The 14,987-nt window shown below is 48.7% G+C and overlaps 1 protein-coding gene across 12 annotated transcripts in view; it reads left to right on the top strand.

Moving 5' to 3' along the window:
* The first annotated feature begins 8,185 nt into the window (after positions 1–8,185).
* The window catches only part of SMARCC2 (SWI/SNF related BAF chromatin remodeling complex subunit C2), a 28,907-nt gene continuing 22,105 nt past the window's right edge, over positions 8,186–14,987 (top strand). For all 12 annotated transcript variants that reach the window (XM_082213225.1, XM_082213227.1, XM_082213228.1 and 9 more), the window contains exons 1-3: positions 8,186–8,342; positions 12,122–12,241; positions 13,706–13,791. In XM_082213225.1, the coding sequence (XP_082069351.1) occupies positions 8,232–8,342; positions 12,122–12,241; positions 13,706–13,791 (317 nt within the window). In that variant the 5' untranslated portion in view covers positions 8,186–8,231. The remainder of the gene's footprint in view (positions 8,343–12,121; positions 12,242–13,705; positions 13,792–14,987) is intronic.

The raw sequence follows: 14,987 nt of genomic DNA on the forward strand, positions 1-14,987 counted from the left end.
TCCCAAAAATTTTTAATAGGCTCGCACAACCACCACATATGATAGAACTCGCCCTCCTTGTTTTTGCATTTCCAACATAATTTATCACCAGTTTTATATATTTTTCCCAATTTTACAGGCGTTACGTACCACCTGTACATCATTTTGTACATATTTTCTCTGAGAGTTGTACATGCCGAGAATCTCATGCCTTTATTCCATAGTGCCTGCCATTTAACAAACTCTATTGGCAGTAAGTTTTTTAATGGTTGGCACTGACTAATAGAAACAGTTTTAAAAAGGCGCTATTTCTCCTCTCTTTCCTTATCTGATAGTGTGTGTTTGTGGGAGGGCGTCATTGCTTTGTTTTTGTTTCATTATGTATTTTGTGTTCTCATTTTGTATTCTTTTGTTGTGAACTGCCTGTGATCTTCAGATGAAGGGCAGTATACAAATACTCATCACCATCGTCAATCCAGTTGTTCAGTCCAGTATTCATTGTTATATGTGTGCAAGCAGAGAGGGCCTTTTGACTTGCCCTGGCCCTTGTGTGATGGTCCAAAATAGAAATAACCTGACCTGTCCATCCTTAAATCCAAGAGAAGTTTAGCCTTGTCATCCGGTGATTTGGGATGAATAGCTATGGGCTGCCGCAGCAGAGGTAGGAAGTTCATGAACGATGTAATGACACAAAGTGGGGCAGCTCACAGAGATTGTCACCAATGCATCCTCCTGACATGTTTCCCATTGAGGCATTCTTATCAAAATGAAGAAGGAAACATTGCTGGGTTGCTTCACTGCCACTGGAAGGGCCATTCAAACTTTGTTGTTGAGAGAGGGTCTCCAACCATAACTTTCAAGCAACACCTGCTCATCCGTCTCTCCCACCCTCTAGATTTATGCTTTTGGGATAAACACAGAAGCCTTGTGCACGCAAGTAGGAGTTGGGAGGCTGCTCCCATAGGCAGCATGAAGCCTCCTTTCACAGCTTAGTTGCTGGGGTCAGGGAAGGTGGAGGCAGCCTGGAAGCTGAATCTCTGAGCCCCTGCACCTCCATCACATGGGGACTTCTGAGCAGCTCCTGAAGCCAGCCAGAGCCAACTGCTCTGGGCTGCCACTGCTGCGTTTCCCGGGGACATTAGATGAAATCCAGGGACATTCTGGGGATAGAATTTGTCCAGGGACTTATTCGCAAATCCGGGGACTGTCCCCAGGAAACAGGGACGTCTGGTAACCCTAGTCTGCCCATCGCCCCTCCCTCAGCCGCCCTACAGCTGAGGTGGAGGCGGCAGAGAGGCTCCACGCAGCGCCCCCCCCACCCCCATGGGCGGCTTGCCCCACCCTCGGCTGCAGGCCGCACGGGCTGCACCCGACACCCGAGTGGCTAGCTACGCCACTGAGAAGAGCCCTGATGAATCCCATCTAGAACAGAATCCTGTTTTCACAGTGGCCAGCTAGATGCCTATAGGAAACCCTCAAGCATATACTGTATTTTTCGCACCATAGGACACACTTTCTCCCTCCTAAAAAGCAAGGGGAAATGTGTGTGCATCCTATGGAGCGAATGCAGGGGGGAGGCAGGCGGGAAAAGCCCCCAAGAGCCGCACACAAGCTCTGTGTGCTCTTGTGGGCTTTTCCACAGGAGGGAGAAGGGACTGACTGGCCGCATCAGTCCCTTCTCCCACCTCCCAGGAAAGCCAGGAGAAGCCGCGATCTCTTTAAAGGGGTTGTGCGGCTTCTCCGGGCTTTTGCGAGAGGTGAGGGAATCCCCCCCACCCCCCAGGAAAGCCAGGAGAAGCCTCGATCTCTTTAAAGGGGTTGCGCGGATTCTGCGGGCTTTTGGGAGAGGTGAGGGAATCCCCCCACCCCCCAGGAAAACCAGGAGAAGCCCCGCGCAGCATCTCCCGGCAAGGAGAGGCTGCACGGGGCTAAAGGGGAAGCCAAAACAGCGAGCGGGATCCATCCATCTCCGGCAGGGAGAGGTTGTGCGCAGCCTGTACGCTGCTCTTTGGGGCTGGGGGGGAAGATTTTTTTTCTTGATTTCCCCCCCTAAAAACTGGGTGCGCCCTATGGTCCGGTGCGCCCTATGGTGCGAAAAATACGGTACCTTCTAACACATATGTACCCACCAGAAGGAGCTTGCACCTTTGCTAGTGCTCTGTACAAACATTTGAAATGCTCAATATTATTGCATATACTGGGCTGTTTACGGGGCAGTGCTGGATTAAGCCCAGTGGAGGCCCTTGGCAGTCAAAATCTGGGCGGGGGCAGGCCTCGTGCGCACGCTGGAATAACATTGAACTAAGAAAGGTTGGTTGTCGTTTTCTTTCGAGATCAAATCAATATTATTTTGATCCATTGTCACTGGACCCCTAAAAAGTATGGGGCGTATAGGCCAGTGCCTACTCTGCCTATTTGGTAATCCAGCCCAGCCCCTTTGGCTGGAGGAGAGAGAAGAAACAGAAGTTGAGGGACGCCTCCTGATGCGCTGCAGCTGTTCCCCACAATGAAATGGAAGGCTCAACATTTGCCAGGCACTTTCGGATGCTCAGCAGAGCTGTGTGGTTACAACCACCCTGTAAATTAGGCCAGTGCTATGCGCTTCCCAAATTGCAGCTGAATCCCTCGCAGATTGACATCCAACCTCTGCTTAAAAGCCTCCAAGGAAAGAGAGTCCACCACCGTCACAGAGAGTCTTACCATCAGAAAGTTCTTCCTAATGTTTAGTCCGAATCTCCTCTCCTGTCCTCCCCTGTGGAGCAGCAGAAAACAAGCTTGCTCCCTCTTGCAGCCCTCAGATATTGGCTCTCCTCTCAGTCTCCTTTTCTCCAGGCTAAACATACCCAGCTGCCTCAACCGTTCCTCATGAGGCTTGGCTTCCAACTGCCTCAACTGTTCCTCATCAGGCTTGGTTTCCAGACCCTTCATCATCCTGGTTGCCTACCTCTGCTCACCTTCCAGCTGCTCAATATCCTTCTTCAACTATTCAACTAGCCTGCACTGACCAGCAGCAGTTCTCCAGGGTTTCATATGGGGGACACACATTCCCAGCCCCTCCCCCCCGGAGATGCTGCCCAGGACAGAAGACCTGCATGCAAAGCAGATGGTCTAATCCTGCGCTATGGAGACCCCTAGCCTGCCTTGAAGGATGTGGGGATGGTCTCCCTTTGGAAATGGGGCTGCAGGAAGAAGGATGTGAAATGAAGATGCAGCCCAGCTGCAGGCGGAACAGCAGGTGCCTCCAAGTTCTGACAGAGGAGCATCACCACTCAGGTGGGGCCAGGTCCAGGTGGGAGGGTTGCCACGGTGACAAGGACCTGCCCTCCTTTGTGACACCTCTTGATTCTCTCTTTAAAGCCACTGACTTGCAGGGGCCATTGTGGGTTAGTAGTGAGGCAAGTGGAGGAGAGAGGAGTTGGTGGTGGTTGGAGAAGATAAGGAGAGGTGTTCATTTGATTGTTATTTTGATTTTTATTTGATTTATTACTTTTATTTGATTCATTTGATTTCATTTATTTTTATTTGATTTATTTGACTTTTTATTTTAACACTTTTATTTTCCTTTTTTTGTTCTTTATTTCCCATATTTTTTATTTTACATTTTTATTTTGTGCACATTTGGTATATATTTTGTATATATTTATTTTGTGCATAGAGGAGTAGTTAGGGGTAAGGTAAGTGTTGGGTTAGGGTGGGAGTGGGGTGGGGTCAGAGTTAGGCTTGGGTGGGCATTTTAGATAGTTAGCTAGTTGAGAGGGGAGGGTGGGATTTTTTTGTAAACAAAATGTGCAGACTGTAAGTAGGATTCCCTCCCTTTCTCTTGGTCTCCTGGGGGCAGAGTGTGAGTCCTGGGGTCCCCTGAAAGCCTTGGCTCTCTGGAAATTGACCCTGCCAGTCTTCTCCAGAGAGCTCAGCTCCTCCACACACTTCCCCTGCCTTCCCCTTTTCTCTCCCCTCTTATCTTTTATTATGACATTCCTAGTCCACTTTCCTCCCAGGAGCTCAAGGAGACCTTCATGGTTCTCCCGGCCCCCAATGGCTAGGCTGGCCCAAGGTCCACCAGGGAGCTGCATGGCTGAGTGGGGATTCGAACCCTGCTCTCCCAGGTCCTCCTAGTCCAGCCCTCTAACCACTACACCTCTGCCTGGCTCCATTTTCCATCTCTCCAGCTGCCCTACGCCATCGGCCTTCTCCCCCTTCCTGGGGGTCTCTCTGGCTCCAAGGAAGACTCCACCCCCTTCCTCATGTTCTGTTCCTCTTCTGGGGTGGGAGCCATTGTCAAAGAGAAAGAGGGAAGCATTTGTGGTGCTAGAAAAATAGCCCTGGGGGTGGGGTGGGGTATGCTTTTGCCCCAGCCTGACAGCAGCTAGTCTCCCAAGGGCAATAATATGATATCACCTCACCTTCTTAGTAACTGTGGTTCTCAAAGGGTGTGGCAAGAGAGGATGGCAAGACCATCAAAGAAGCATTGAAACATTTCCGTATTGTATCTTATCATAATGTGTTTGTTTTGTCATTTGCAGAATATGGATAGATAGCTTTTCAAAATGAGAACAAGAGAAAGGCTTCTTTGAGTCCATGAGATGAGTTTATCTGTCTCAAAATTAGACCTACAATCATACCTTGGGTTAAAGACGCTTTGGGTTAAATCTTTTCAGGTTGTGTCTTGCGGTGACCCGGAAGTACGGGAAAGGGTTACTTCCGGGTTTTGCCGCTTGCGCATGCGCAGACGCTCAAAATGACATCTCGCGCGTGCGCAGAAGCGGGAAATCTCGACCCGCGCACACGCAGACACGGGTTGCGTTCTGCTCATGTTGCGAACGGGGCTCCGGAATGGATCCTGTTTGCAACCAGAGGTACCACTGTAATGTAAACGTGATTACTTGGCAAAAGCAAGCTCACACCTCCCATGGAGTTTGTATACATACTTAAAGTACATATGTAAGAGGCTCGTTTATAACTGCATTTTGGGATGGTTCATGTTCTTATGTAACTGCATTGTTTTATACTTTCTGGAGGTCCCATGATCATATTATAAGTAGTTGTGTTCTATGCTGTAAGTCAACCAACTGCCAAGAGTTGTTTCGTTTCTCAATGTATTTCTTATCGATAGAAAATTAACTGTGGCACAATCCGTTTTTTACTCTGAAAGTGCAGCTTAGAAAAAATGTTTGAGATCCACCGTAGTAACTCTTTGGGCCTTAACGGGATGCGGATGGGAAGGTCAGACGTGGCGGCGACGACCGTTCTAGCGCTCAAGCTCCGCCTTCGACAGCCCCGCCCTCCCCCCCCCCCAATTGGAGCTTTTCCGCCTTCCGTTGAAACGCGGCGACGATCGCCTCCCTCCCTCCCGATTCTTAATCCGCTTCCCTCCTCGGTTCTTTTCGTTATATTCTATTTTATTTTGTAACCCGGGGGAGCGGGATGCCCAGTTAAAAGGAGACGGCGCCTCCCCCCATAAAAACGAGACCGCCGTCACGAACAGGATTCGAACCTGTGCGGGGAAACCCCATTGGATTTCGAGTCCAACGCCTTAACCACTCGGCCACCGTGACTCTCGGGCCAAGGCTGCGCGGAGCTTCAGCTAGACCGGCCCGCCAGGCGGCCTGGACCGACTGCGGGAGCGCCAAACGGGCGGCGGGGAGAAGCCCGGCGGCGGCGGAGACCCGAGCGCCGCGTCTCCCCGCCGCCAGAAAGGACGCCCGGCCCCGGCGCCTTCCTCTCGCCTCAGCTTCGCGACCCCCAAATTCCCCTCAGCGCCGCGCGGACTCCATTTTTAATACGAATATTCCCGATAAATTCAGCCGCCGCCGCCGCTGTTCCCCGCCTTCCCGCCCAGCCACGCCGGTCCCCTCAGGCCGCGCTGAAAGCCGCGCGGGTTTCGTGCTCCTGAGCATGTGCAGAATTCCCGCCTCCCTCACTGCGCGTCCGGGGCAAGTTGCCCGTCTTTGAGGAGGCTCCTGAGGGCCTCGCTATCCCCGTCGCCTAGACTGGGATTTCAAGGGCTCCGAGGTCACGGCAGACACGGAATCTTAGCGACTCCCAGCCTGGGAATTAGAGCAGCACAAGCCTCTTCCCCCGGGGGTGCTTCTTGGGGTCCGACTAGATGACCCTGGGACCCTTTCCGACTCGACAGTTCTGCGATTCTACGTCCTGCACGCCTTCACTTTGAATCGTGGGCCTGTTTGCCTCGCCAGCTTCCTTCGAGAGCACAGGCAGGATATATATTCCATAAAGAATGAGCCTGGAAATGTGTTCATGGGCATCACCACTCGTTAGTATTTCACATGCTGCAGAGCTAAGTCTTGGAACAGGAAAAAGGTGATCGCCCCATCCTTGCACTCTGTGTTACCTGGACACTTCTGCTGCCACTCCTTGTTGCTTACACAAAATCAGTTGGTTTAATAATAATAATAATTTTATTATTTATACCCCGCCCATCTGACTGGGTTTCCCCAGCCACTCTGGGCGGCTCCCAACCGAATACTGAAAACAATACAGCATTAAACAAAACTTTCCTAAACAGGGCTGCCTTCAAATGTCTTTTAAAAGTAAAATACTTGCTTATTGCCTTGACATCTGAAGGGAGGGCGTTCCACAGGGCAGGCACCACTACCGAGAAGGCCCTGTGCCTGGTTCCCTGTAACCTCGCAGTGAGGGAACCGCCAGAAGGCCCTTGGAGCTGGACCTCAGTGAACGATGGGGATGGAGACGCTCCTTCAGGTATACTGGGCCAAGGCCATTTAAGAATCGGCAACCTCCTGTAAAAGGATGTAGTTAAAAGGCGAGGTCCGTCCTTGCATCTCCCAGTTATGATAAATGGTGGCTAAAGTGTGTCACGGCGTAGGGTGGGGGGGAACTTCCCTGCATTAAACAACATGTCCGGCACTCAAGACTGCAAGACTGTCTGATCTGCAAGCTTCGCTCCTTTATTCTAGACGTGCAAGGAACACTGGCTCTGGCTGCTCACATTCTGCATGAAGTGACTCCTTTAGGATTGCTTTGATTGCCTTCTAGTTTGGCCCTTAGAATAACAGAATCATAAAGCTGGAAGGGATCACAAGGGTCATCTAGTCCAACCCCCTGCAATGTAGGAATCTTTTGCCCCACATGGGGCTCGAACCCACAACACTGATAGTGCTAATGATAATGGAAAGGTGAAGCAATATTCCCAAGGGCTCTGGTGCAAAAGAGTGAATAATGTCATGAAGTTCCCCGGGTGACCTTGGGCCAGTCACCATCTCTTAGCCTAACCTAATTCTCAGGGTTGTGACGATGAAATGGGGAGGAGAATCCTGTGCGCCACCTTGAGCTCCTTGGAAGAAAAAGGGGGTATATAAATGTAATAAATATAATGATATAAATGCACCATATGAAGCTGCTGTTTCTGAGATGTCATGTAATCAGAATAGTTTTAATGTAACAGGCCTTAAACAGAAAGATGCTTAGATTATCTGTTGCCCCTCTGAGCATGCACTGGAGCAGCTCAGTGGCTGGGGACCACTTTATAAATAATAAATTATTATAATATTATTATTGAAGATTCCTTTGTAATGCATTTCTCAGAATGCATTTGTGTCGTAAAGGTGCCTTACAATGATAAAAGCAATCTAGGCCTTGCCTGCAGGTTTACAGTGCAGAGGAATCAGGAAAACAAGCAAATTCATGAGCCATTTGCACCCCAACCCAGCATATGGCCTGAGCCTTGTTTTCTTATTTCTCCCCAAGGGATCCCTTACTTCTGAATTCCCTGATCCCACTCGCACTCAACCCAATTGTTAGCTACAACATTTCGCTTTTTAGCCTCGCCCCCGCATTTTCAGCCCTCGTCCTACATTTCCTGAACTGAAGAAAAGGGGGGAATTTATTCTTGGCTACTTTCAGTCTCGACTTCAATCCGTGTCCTTTCCCATCACTAAACAGAACATTCAGTTCCAAAATATATACATACATGTATAAACATGCATGCATATTACTGTATATACACCCACACTTGTTTCCGGTGGAAGATGCGCCCGACCCCTTGCCGTTCCCCGCACTTCAGCCCCCGCGTCTTGCGGCTCTCCGCCTGCAGGGGGCGCTTCGCCTCCAAACCGTGGCCCGCCTTTCCCCGCTTGCTTCCTCCCTTCCCCTCTCTGCCCAGGAGGGGTCGCTGCGTCGGGCCGCGCGGGGCAGCGGCCGCCAGCAGAGGGCGCTGCGAGGGCCGTGGCGGCGGAGGCGGCGGCGCGGCCCAGGCCGGCGGCGCTGGGAAAATGGCGGTGCGGAAGAAGGATGGCGGCCCCAACGTCAAGTACTACGAGGCCTCGGACACCGTTAGCCAGTTCGACAGCGCGCGCATCTGGCTCAGCAAGAACTACAAGAAGGTAGCGGCCTTCCCGCCCAGGGCCCGGGCCTCCTGCCTCGCCTCCGCGCCAGTCCCAGGCCGCGGGAGGAGGGCGAGGCGGGGGCGCCCCCTCCCTCCTCGGGACCCCGCCGCGCGTGACCGGGCTGCTCCCCCTAAGCGAGCAGGGGCTGGGGGGTTGTTGGGGGGCGCGCGGCGCTGCAGGACCAGAAGGGATGGAGCTGGCGGGCAGGGGAGGTGCAGCGCCCCCCTCTTTTTCCATAGGGACCGGGGATCCCAGCGACCCCGCCCCGCACCCCCGGGAGGCTCTCTCCGGCCGCGACGGTGCCTGGCAGGACAAGGGGACCCCATTTTGGCATCCCATTGTTGTTTCCCTCCAGGCCGCCCAGGGGGGCAGACTCCCTGCTCTGACCTCTTGGCGTCTTGTCACCTGCTGCCTCGTGCGGGGCGCCCCCATTGTCCCTGGAAGCATTCCTCCCTAATTTGATTCCCAGCCGAGTCCCTGAAAGTTTCATTGACTGACATATTAACTGACCTTCCCCCACCCCCTTCTTCTTCTTCTTCCAAATGGGTCGGTCACCCTTCTGAAGCAATCCCCAGTTGACTTCAATAAATGATCTCCCACCTGCTGAAACGGTGCTCTTTGACGTGCAGAAATATAACAGGGCAGGAAGCATTAGTCTTCTGGAAACAGGGTGCAGTGCACTGTAGTGGTTTTCTTTCCTACCTCCAGGAGAGCTGCTCAGCTGCCCCTTAATCTCGGGGGTACTTTGCTTTGCTTTTCCAGTTTATCTGATTCCTGCCAGCAGAAAATGGAAATGCTTTTGTGTGTTGCAGTTTACCTCTCTGCCTCTTCCTTTCATTAAGTCTGCAATAAGAGACTCCTCTCCCCAGATTACTGAGGCTATTTGCATGTTAGATCCCCTACTCCTTTCAGCTTTCCTCTGTGGTCCTCTGATCAGCCGAAGGCCCAGAAGCTGAAATGAATGTTGATGGGATCTCCTCTCCAACACACACACACAAATGTAATATTTTTTATTTTGACAAATGTAATATGTGTGGATGGGCAATTTGAGGACACGTGCAACCTTCTGGGATGAAGGCACGTGGAAGACTGCCTGGTAGTTTCTGCCTGGGTCTCTGCTGTTTGACAGTTGCATCCTTTCTAGCAAGCAGCATGGGTCTTGGTTCCCATGCTGTTTACCTTTGACCTTCCGAGTGAGAATGTCTGAGTCACCAGACAGCTTTCTGTGTTTGGAGTGACAGATTGTGACCTGATGTTCACCACATCCCTGCAAGTTCAACTCTTGCCAGCCCTCATGTCATTTGCAAAAACTCAAGGAGCGGCATTGAATGGATTCTCATTCTAACTCCCATAATTTTACTAGCGCTAGCAATGTGGAACTTTTAAAAAATGCTGTCTTTAAATGTACTTGGAATGATCCATGCATGAAACTTTGTTTGCATATTTGGCTGGTACTTGCACACCAGGCAAATCAAGGAGGCCTGAGCTTCTGTTGTGTAGGGGTGAAGTTTAGCAAGGGTGGGGACCCCCTCATCCCTTTTTGTGGTCAGTTCCCTGCTTCACAGTCTGCTGTTACACACAGTTAAATGGACCTGTGTATTAGTTAATGCATGGCAAAGTCACAAAGCCCAGCGCTTAAAGAAACGTGATGGACCTGTGTTGATAATGCTTCATGTATTTGCGAGAAAGAGTTATAGTTATAAATATTGTTATTTATAAGGTATAAAAAGTATTCACAGGAAGTATGTTTTAAAGCTTTAACACATAGCTGTCAACGTTTCCCTTTTTTTAAAGGGAAATTCCCTTATTCCGAATAGGATTCCTCGCAAGAAAAGGGAAAAGTTGACAGCGATGCTTTAACAGATTTGACTGCAATCCTAGCTACACTTACCTGGGAGTATCTTGGAATACAGTGAGACTTATGTCTGAATAATTGCATTGCTAATATTGAGTATGTCCAGACTTTTACTGAGACTCTTGTCCCAAAATTTGAAATGCTGTTTGCTGAGGGGGAGAGAGAAAATATATTCTTCTCCTTCCCACCCCACATTTCCCCAACAAATGTTCAGAGGATGCAAGCTAAAAAGAATAGGGCAATAGACACGGCAGTTAAGAGGGAACATATTCTGAATGCACACAGTTACACCAAAGCACCATAGCACATAGATGTTTCTGCAATGTTCACACACCATTTGTTCCATAGAAACTTTGTTGATAGTAATTTCAAATGGTGTAGTTATCTCTTACGTGCTGGGTAGTGTTCTCATCGTTGAGACTTCAACAAACCTATTTGCTTGGGAACACAACTTTAGAGATGTGAAATGTTTGCAAGTAAAACTATGAACCAGGTCACATCAGTGGTAGTTGTATCATACGAAATCTGGAACAATGATGGGGTGGGGGTATTCTCCACAAGAGTATTGCGATTTTTTATGCCTGCAGCAGACTACAGAATGATTTAAGAATATAGTTGATTATACTCTCATCTGTGTGCCACCTGAGTTGATATGAAATGAGCTTCTGTGAGGTCTGCAGTGCTCTGCAACTGAAAGTCTCATTGCCCACACATGAAAATGGTTATTATGCCGATTTGAGGCCATGATTCTTTGTCTACATAGGACCCTAAAATGTCCTCATTATATACAGAATTAATTGAAAATAGTCATTCGTGTTAGGTGTTAGTTCAGTCCTATGCTAGACATAATATTCAAGATTTCCCATTTTGACTGAAAGTTTTTAGAGGCCAGAACCTGCTTTGTTTAGTACCCACAGTTCTTTGGAGAACTCTTGTTGCTTAAGAGTGCTGTCCTGTGCCTAGTGGATCTTTCTTATTCCATAGTAGGATTGCTTTGTGTGTAGAATTGGATCTCTTTAGGTGTGCCATTTTTTCCTTCTGAAAAAGCATCTCTTTCAGTGATACCGTATTTTTCGTCCCATAGGACGCTCCGTCCCATAGGACGCACCTAGTTTTTTTGGGGGGGAAATAAAGGAAAAAATTTTTCCCTTTATTCCCCCCCCCCCCAAAAGCTGGTCGGGGAAACAGAACCAGGTCGAGGAACAGCGGGCTGGCGTCGCTGCGCCTCCTTGCTGTCCCCCGAGCTTGTGGGGCTGGCCGATGTCTGCCCCGCGCGAGGGGCGCTCTGCATCAGGGTGCCCCCCCTGCGGGGCCGGCAGGCTGCTATCCGCAGCGTGGGGAGCCTTGCCGGGAAGTCCGGCAAGGCTCCCCACGCTGCGGATGTCTGCCTGGCGAGGGGGGCACTCTGCTTCAGGGCACCCCGCCCCCGGGCGGCAGGCTGCTATCCGCAGCGTGGGGATGTCTGCCTGGCACGGCGGCCGCTCTGCTTCAGGGCACCCCTCGCGCTGGGCAGCAGGCTGCTATCCGCAGCCTAGACATCCCTGCCGGACCTCTCACAGGGTTGCCTAGGCTGCGGATGTGTTCCTGAAGCCTGGAGAGCAAGAGGGGTTGGTGCGCACCGACCCCTCTCGCTCTCCAAGCTTCAGCAAAAGCCTGCATTCGCCCCATAGTACGCACCCAGATTCTCCCTTCATTTTTGCCTCTTTCTCTTTTCCTTCTGAAAAGCATAAAGAAAAAAATTGGTTGTGTCGCTACCAGTGGTAACTCACTTTAGGTTAGAGCATGTTGGTCATCATAACCCAGTTGCTGAAAATGATGAATCCTCAGTCTGTTCCTTGCCAAGGTCTCACATGTGCTTGATTGCTGCTTAAAAGAGTGATCTGGATAGGAGTCATCTAAGCCTCGGTCCTTCTTTCCGCAGTACATCCAAGCAGAGCCACCTACCAATAAGTCGTTGTCCAGCCTAGTAGTACAGCTGCTGCAGTTCCAAGAGGAGGTGTTTGGAAAACATGTCAGCAATGCACCACTCACAAAGTTACCGGTGAGTCTCACAGCTGTCTTGGTTCAGGTGTGGTAGAGAAAGAAAAGCGTCTTCCGCAGAGTCGGTTGCTTCTAGAGAGATCTCCTGTCTGTCTGTCTTGTCTGCCTAAGAAAAGTTTAGTCTTCTTATACAGAATAAAATGATAGGCTGAGGTACTAGAAACTTGCAAAACTTGAACGTTGGAGGGGCAGAGTTATTTTAGTGGTTCCTCATTCAGAAAGCTTATCACATTGGACAGAGGACTAGACCAAATCTTTTTTCCTGATGTGGTCCTTTACTATAGCACCTCAGCCTACTCATTCTAGTATGAAACAGTACTGAGATTCTGTAACGATAGCAGGAATTGGGCACATAAAACACAAGCTTTTCTGGGGCTTAGCTATTTGCAGAACTCCATGGTATTTCCCTGTGTAAGCATGCAGTTCTGTGTTGTTGGGATTTTTCAGAATATTATGCTTGGGAGAGACACATAATAAGCAGTAATTATTGCATTCCCGGAGAAAACAATTGTGTCAGGTTTTGATTCAGGCTGGCACTGACGGATATTGCTCTTGCTATGCTCTTGGTTCTTCTAAGCTTTGCTATCTTGGAAGTCAGTTTAATCTTTTTATGCTGTTTATAAAAATAGAGGATAACATAAAACATTTACACTGATACAGATTAACATAAAAACAAATTACAGTGGTGCCTCACAAGACGAAAAGAATCCGTTCTGTGATTCTCTTCGTCTAGCAGTTTTTTCGTCTTGCGAAGCAAGCCCATTGAAAGATTAGCGGATTAGCGCTATTAGCGGCTTTTAGCGGCTTATCTGCTGATCGGATCAGCTGATAAGTGGCTTAGCGGCTTAGAAAAAGGGGGGGAGGGAAAAAAACCAGCAGGAACTCGCAAGACATTGTCGTCTTGCGAAGCAAGCCCATAGGAAATTCGTTTTGCGAAGCACCTCCAAAATGGAAAACTCTTTCGTCTAGCGAGTTTTCCGTCTTGCGAGACATTCGTCTTGCGGGGCACCACTGTATACTGACTATATCTACACCACCATACAAAATTCAGTGCAAATATAATTCAAAATCATTTTAAATTTTGATGGCTTAGATCTTGTTGCTTTCCATGACTTCCTTGCAGCAGGGTGATTATAATGTTGCTTTGGTTGGTTCCTGAAAGATGGGTTCAAATTTTTATATTCCACTTCTTCGGCTTATTGCATTGCTATTCATCCAAGTCATGTATCCGTAACTCAAGTTACTTTGCTGGGCTTTAAACTCTCTCGCTTGATAGTCAGTGCTACCCTCCCTGGCCAGAGTTCAGTTCTTTACTGTTAGCATCAGACGCTTTTTCTAAGGTGCTCTGAATTCTGTTGTTCTCCAGCCTAACAGATGGAGAGCACATGAGATTTTCCATTAAGAAGGCCGTCTTCTGGAGTAGATGCAGCTCATCTAGCTCTAACTCTGGCTATCTCTATTCTAGATAAAATGCTTCTTAGATTTCAAAGCTGGTGGTGCCCTATGTCACATCCTTGCAGCAGCCTATAAATTCAAGAGCGATCAAGGATGGTAAGCATTTTTACTTTTCTATTCTCACCACATTCCATGATAGGGTAGAGGTTTTTGGTTGTGTATTGGTAGGTTAGGAGTTCCTGGCTTTGTGCAGAAATAAGTTGACAGATTTGGTGCTTGTAAAAGAGGTCATTTGAATACATCTGAATGTTGCGAACAACAGTTTCTTCGCCTTCCATCCATTTTTTCCCCAGGGAGGATGGGGTTATAGAACAAGGATATTTTAGTTATTTAATTAAATTTATCTACCTCATCCTGCTAAAAAAAATATTCTTGAACTTGACACTCTCCCCTTCAGAGATTAACAATGTAAGAATCTGAATATAGTTTGCAAAGCAACAATGGTACTGAGATAGTGTCATTTCACAAGCAATGTTGTGTGTAAGGGAGCAACTTGCTGTTGTGTAGTCTTAAATCTGCATTATGCACTGAAAGCTGTATCATCTGACTTTGAACAGTCATGGTTTTCCCCAATGAATCCTGGGAGCCATAGCTTGTTAAAGGATGCTGGGAGCTGTTAGGGGACCAATATTTCCGAGCTACAATTCCCAGAGTTCCCTGTGAAGAGGGATTGATTGTTAAACAACTCTGAGAACTGTCGCTTTGTGAGGAGTCTCATAATAATAACTCTCAGCCCGCTGAGCAAACTACAGCTCCCAGGATTCTTTGGGGAAGCCATGAATATTTAAAGTTGTATGATACTGGTTTAAATGTGTAGTGTGGATGTGGCTGCTTTGAGGCAGTGATATGAATGTGGAGTACAGGCTTCATGTTACCATTTTTTAGATGAATGTATCTACCCCCCGGGAAGCATTTGGGTTCACAGTGCTAAATACTGCTCTAGCTTTATCATAATCCACATTCAAATTTTTAATTGTGTGCACGTTGTGTTAAACGATAGTTAATGTTTAATTGTGTTTAACTATGCTTTCTTTTGAGTTAGCACCGTCCTGGTAAATATACTCTGAAATCCCAGCTTTGCTCCTCTCGCAATTCTGACCATACTGTGCTGGGAGCAAAAAGCCTTGGGCTCGTGGTTTGCTTCCCCCAAAGAAACCACAGCAAATAAGGCAAGAACAAACTTTAGGTAGCACTCATGGTCTGTTTGGGGAGGAATGGACCACAGGCCCAGGTTTCGTTGACACAATAAGCCAAGGCTTGTGGTTTGTTGCTTCTGGCACAGCCAGGAAGTG

Source organism: Podarcis vaucheri, assembly GCF_965113315.1.
Source record: "Podarcis vaucheri genome assembly, chromosome: 2".
Lineage (NCBI taxonomy): Eukaryota > Metazoa > Chordata > Lepidosauria > Squamata > Lacertidae > Podarcis > Podarcis vaucheri.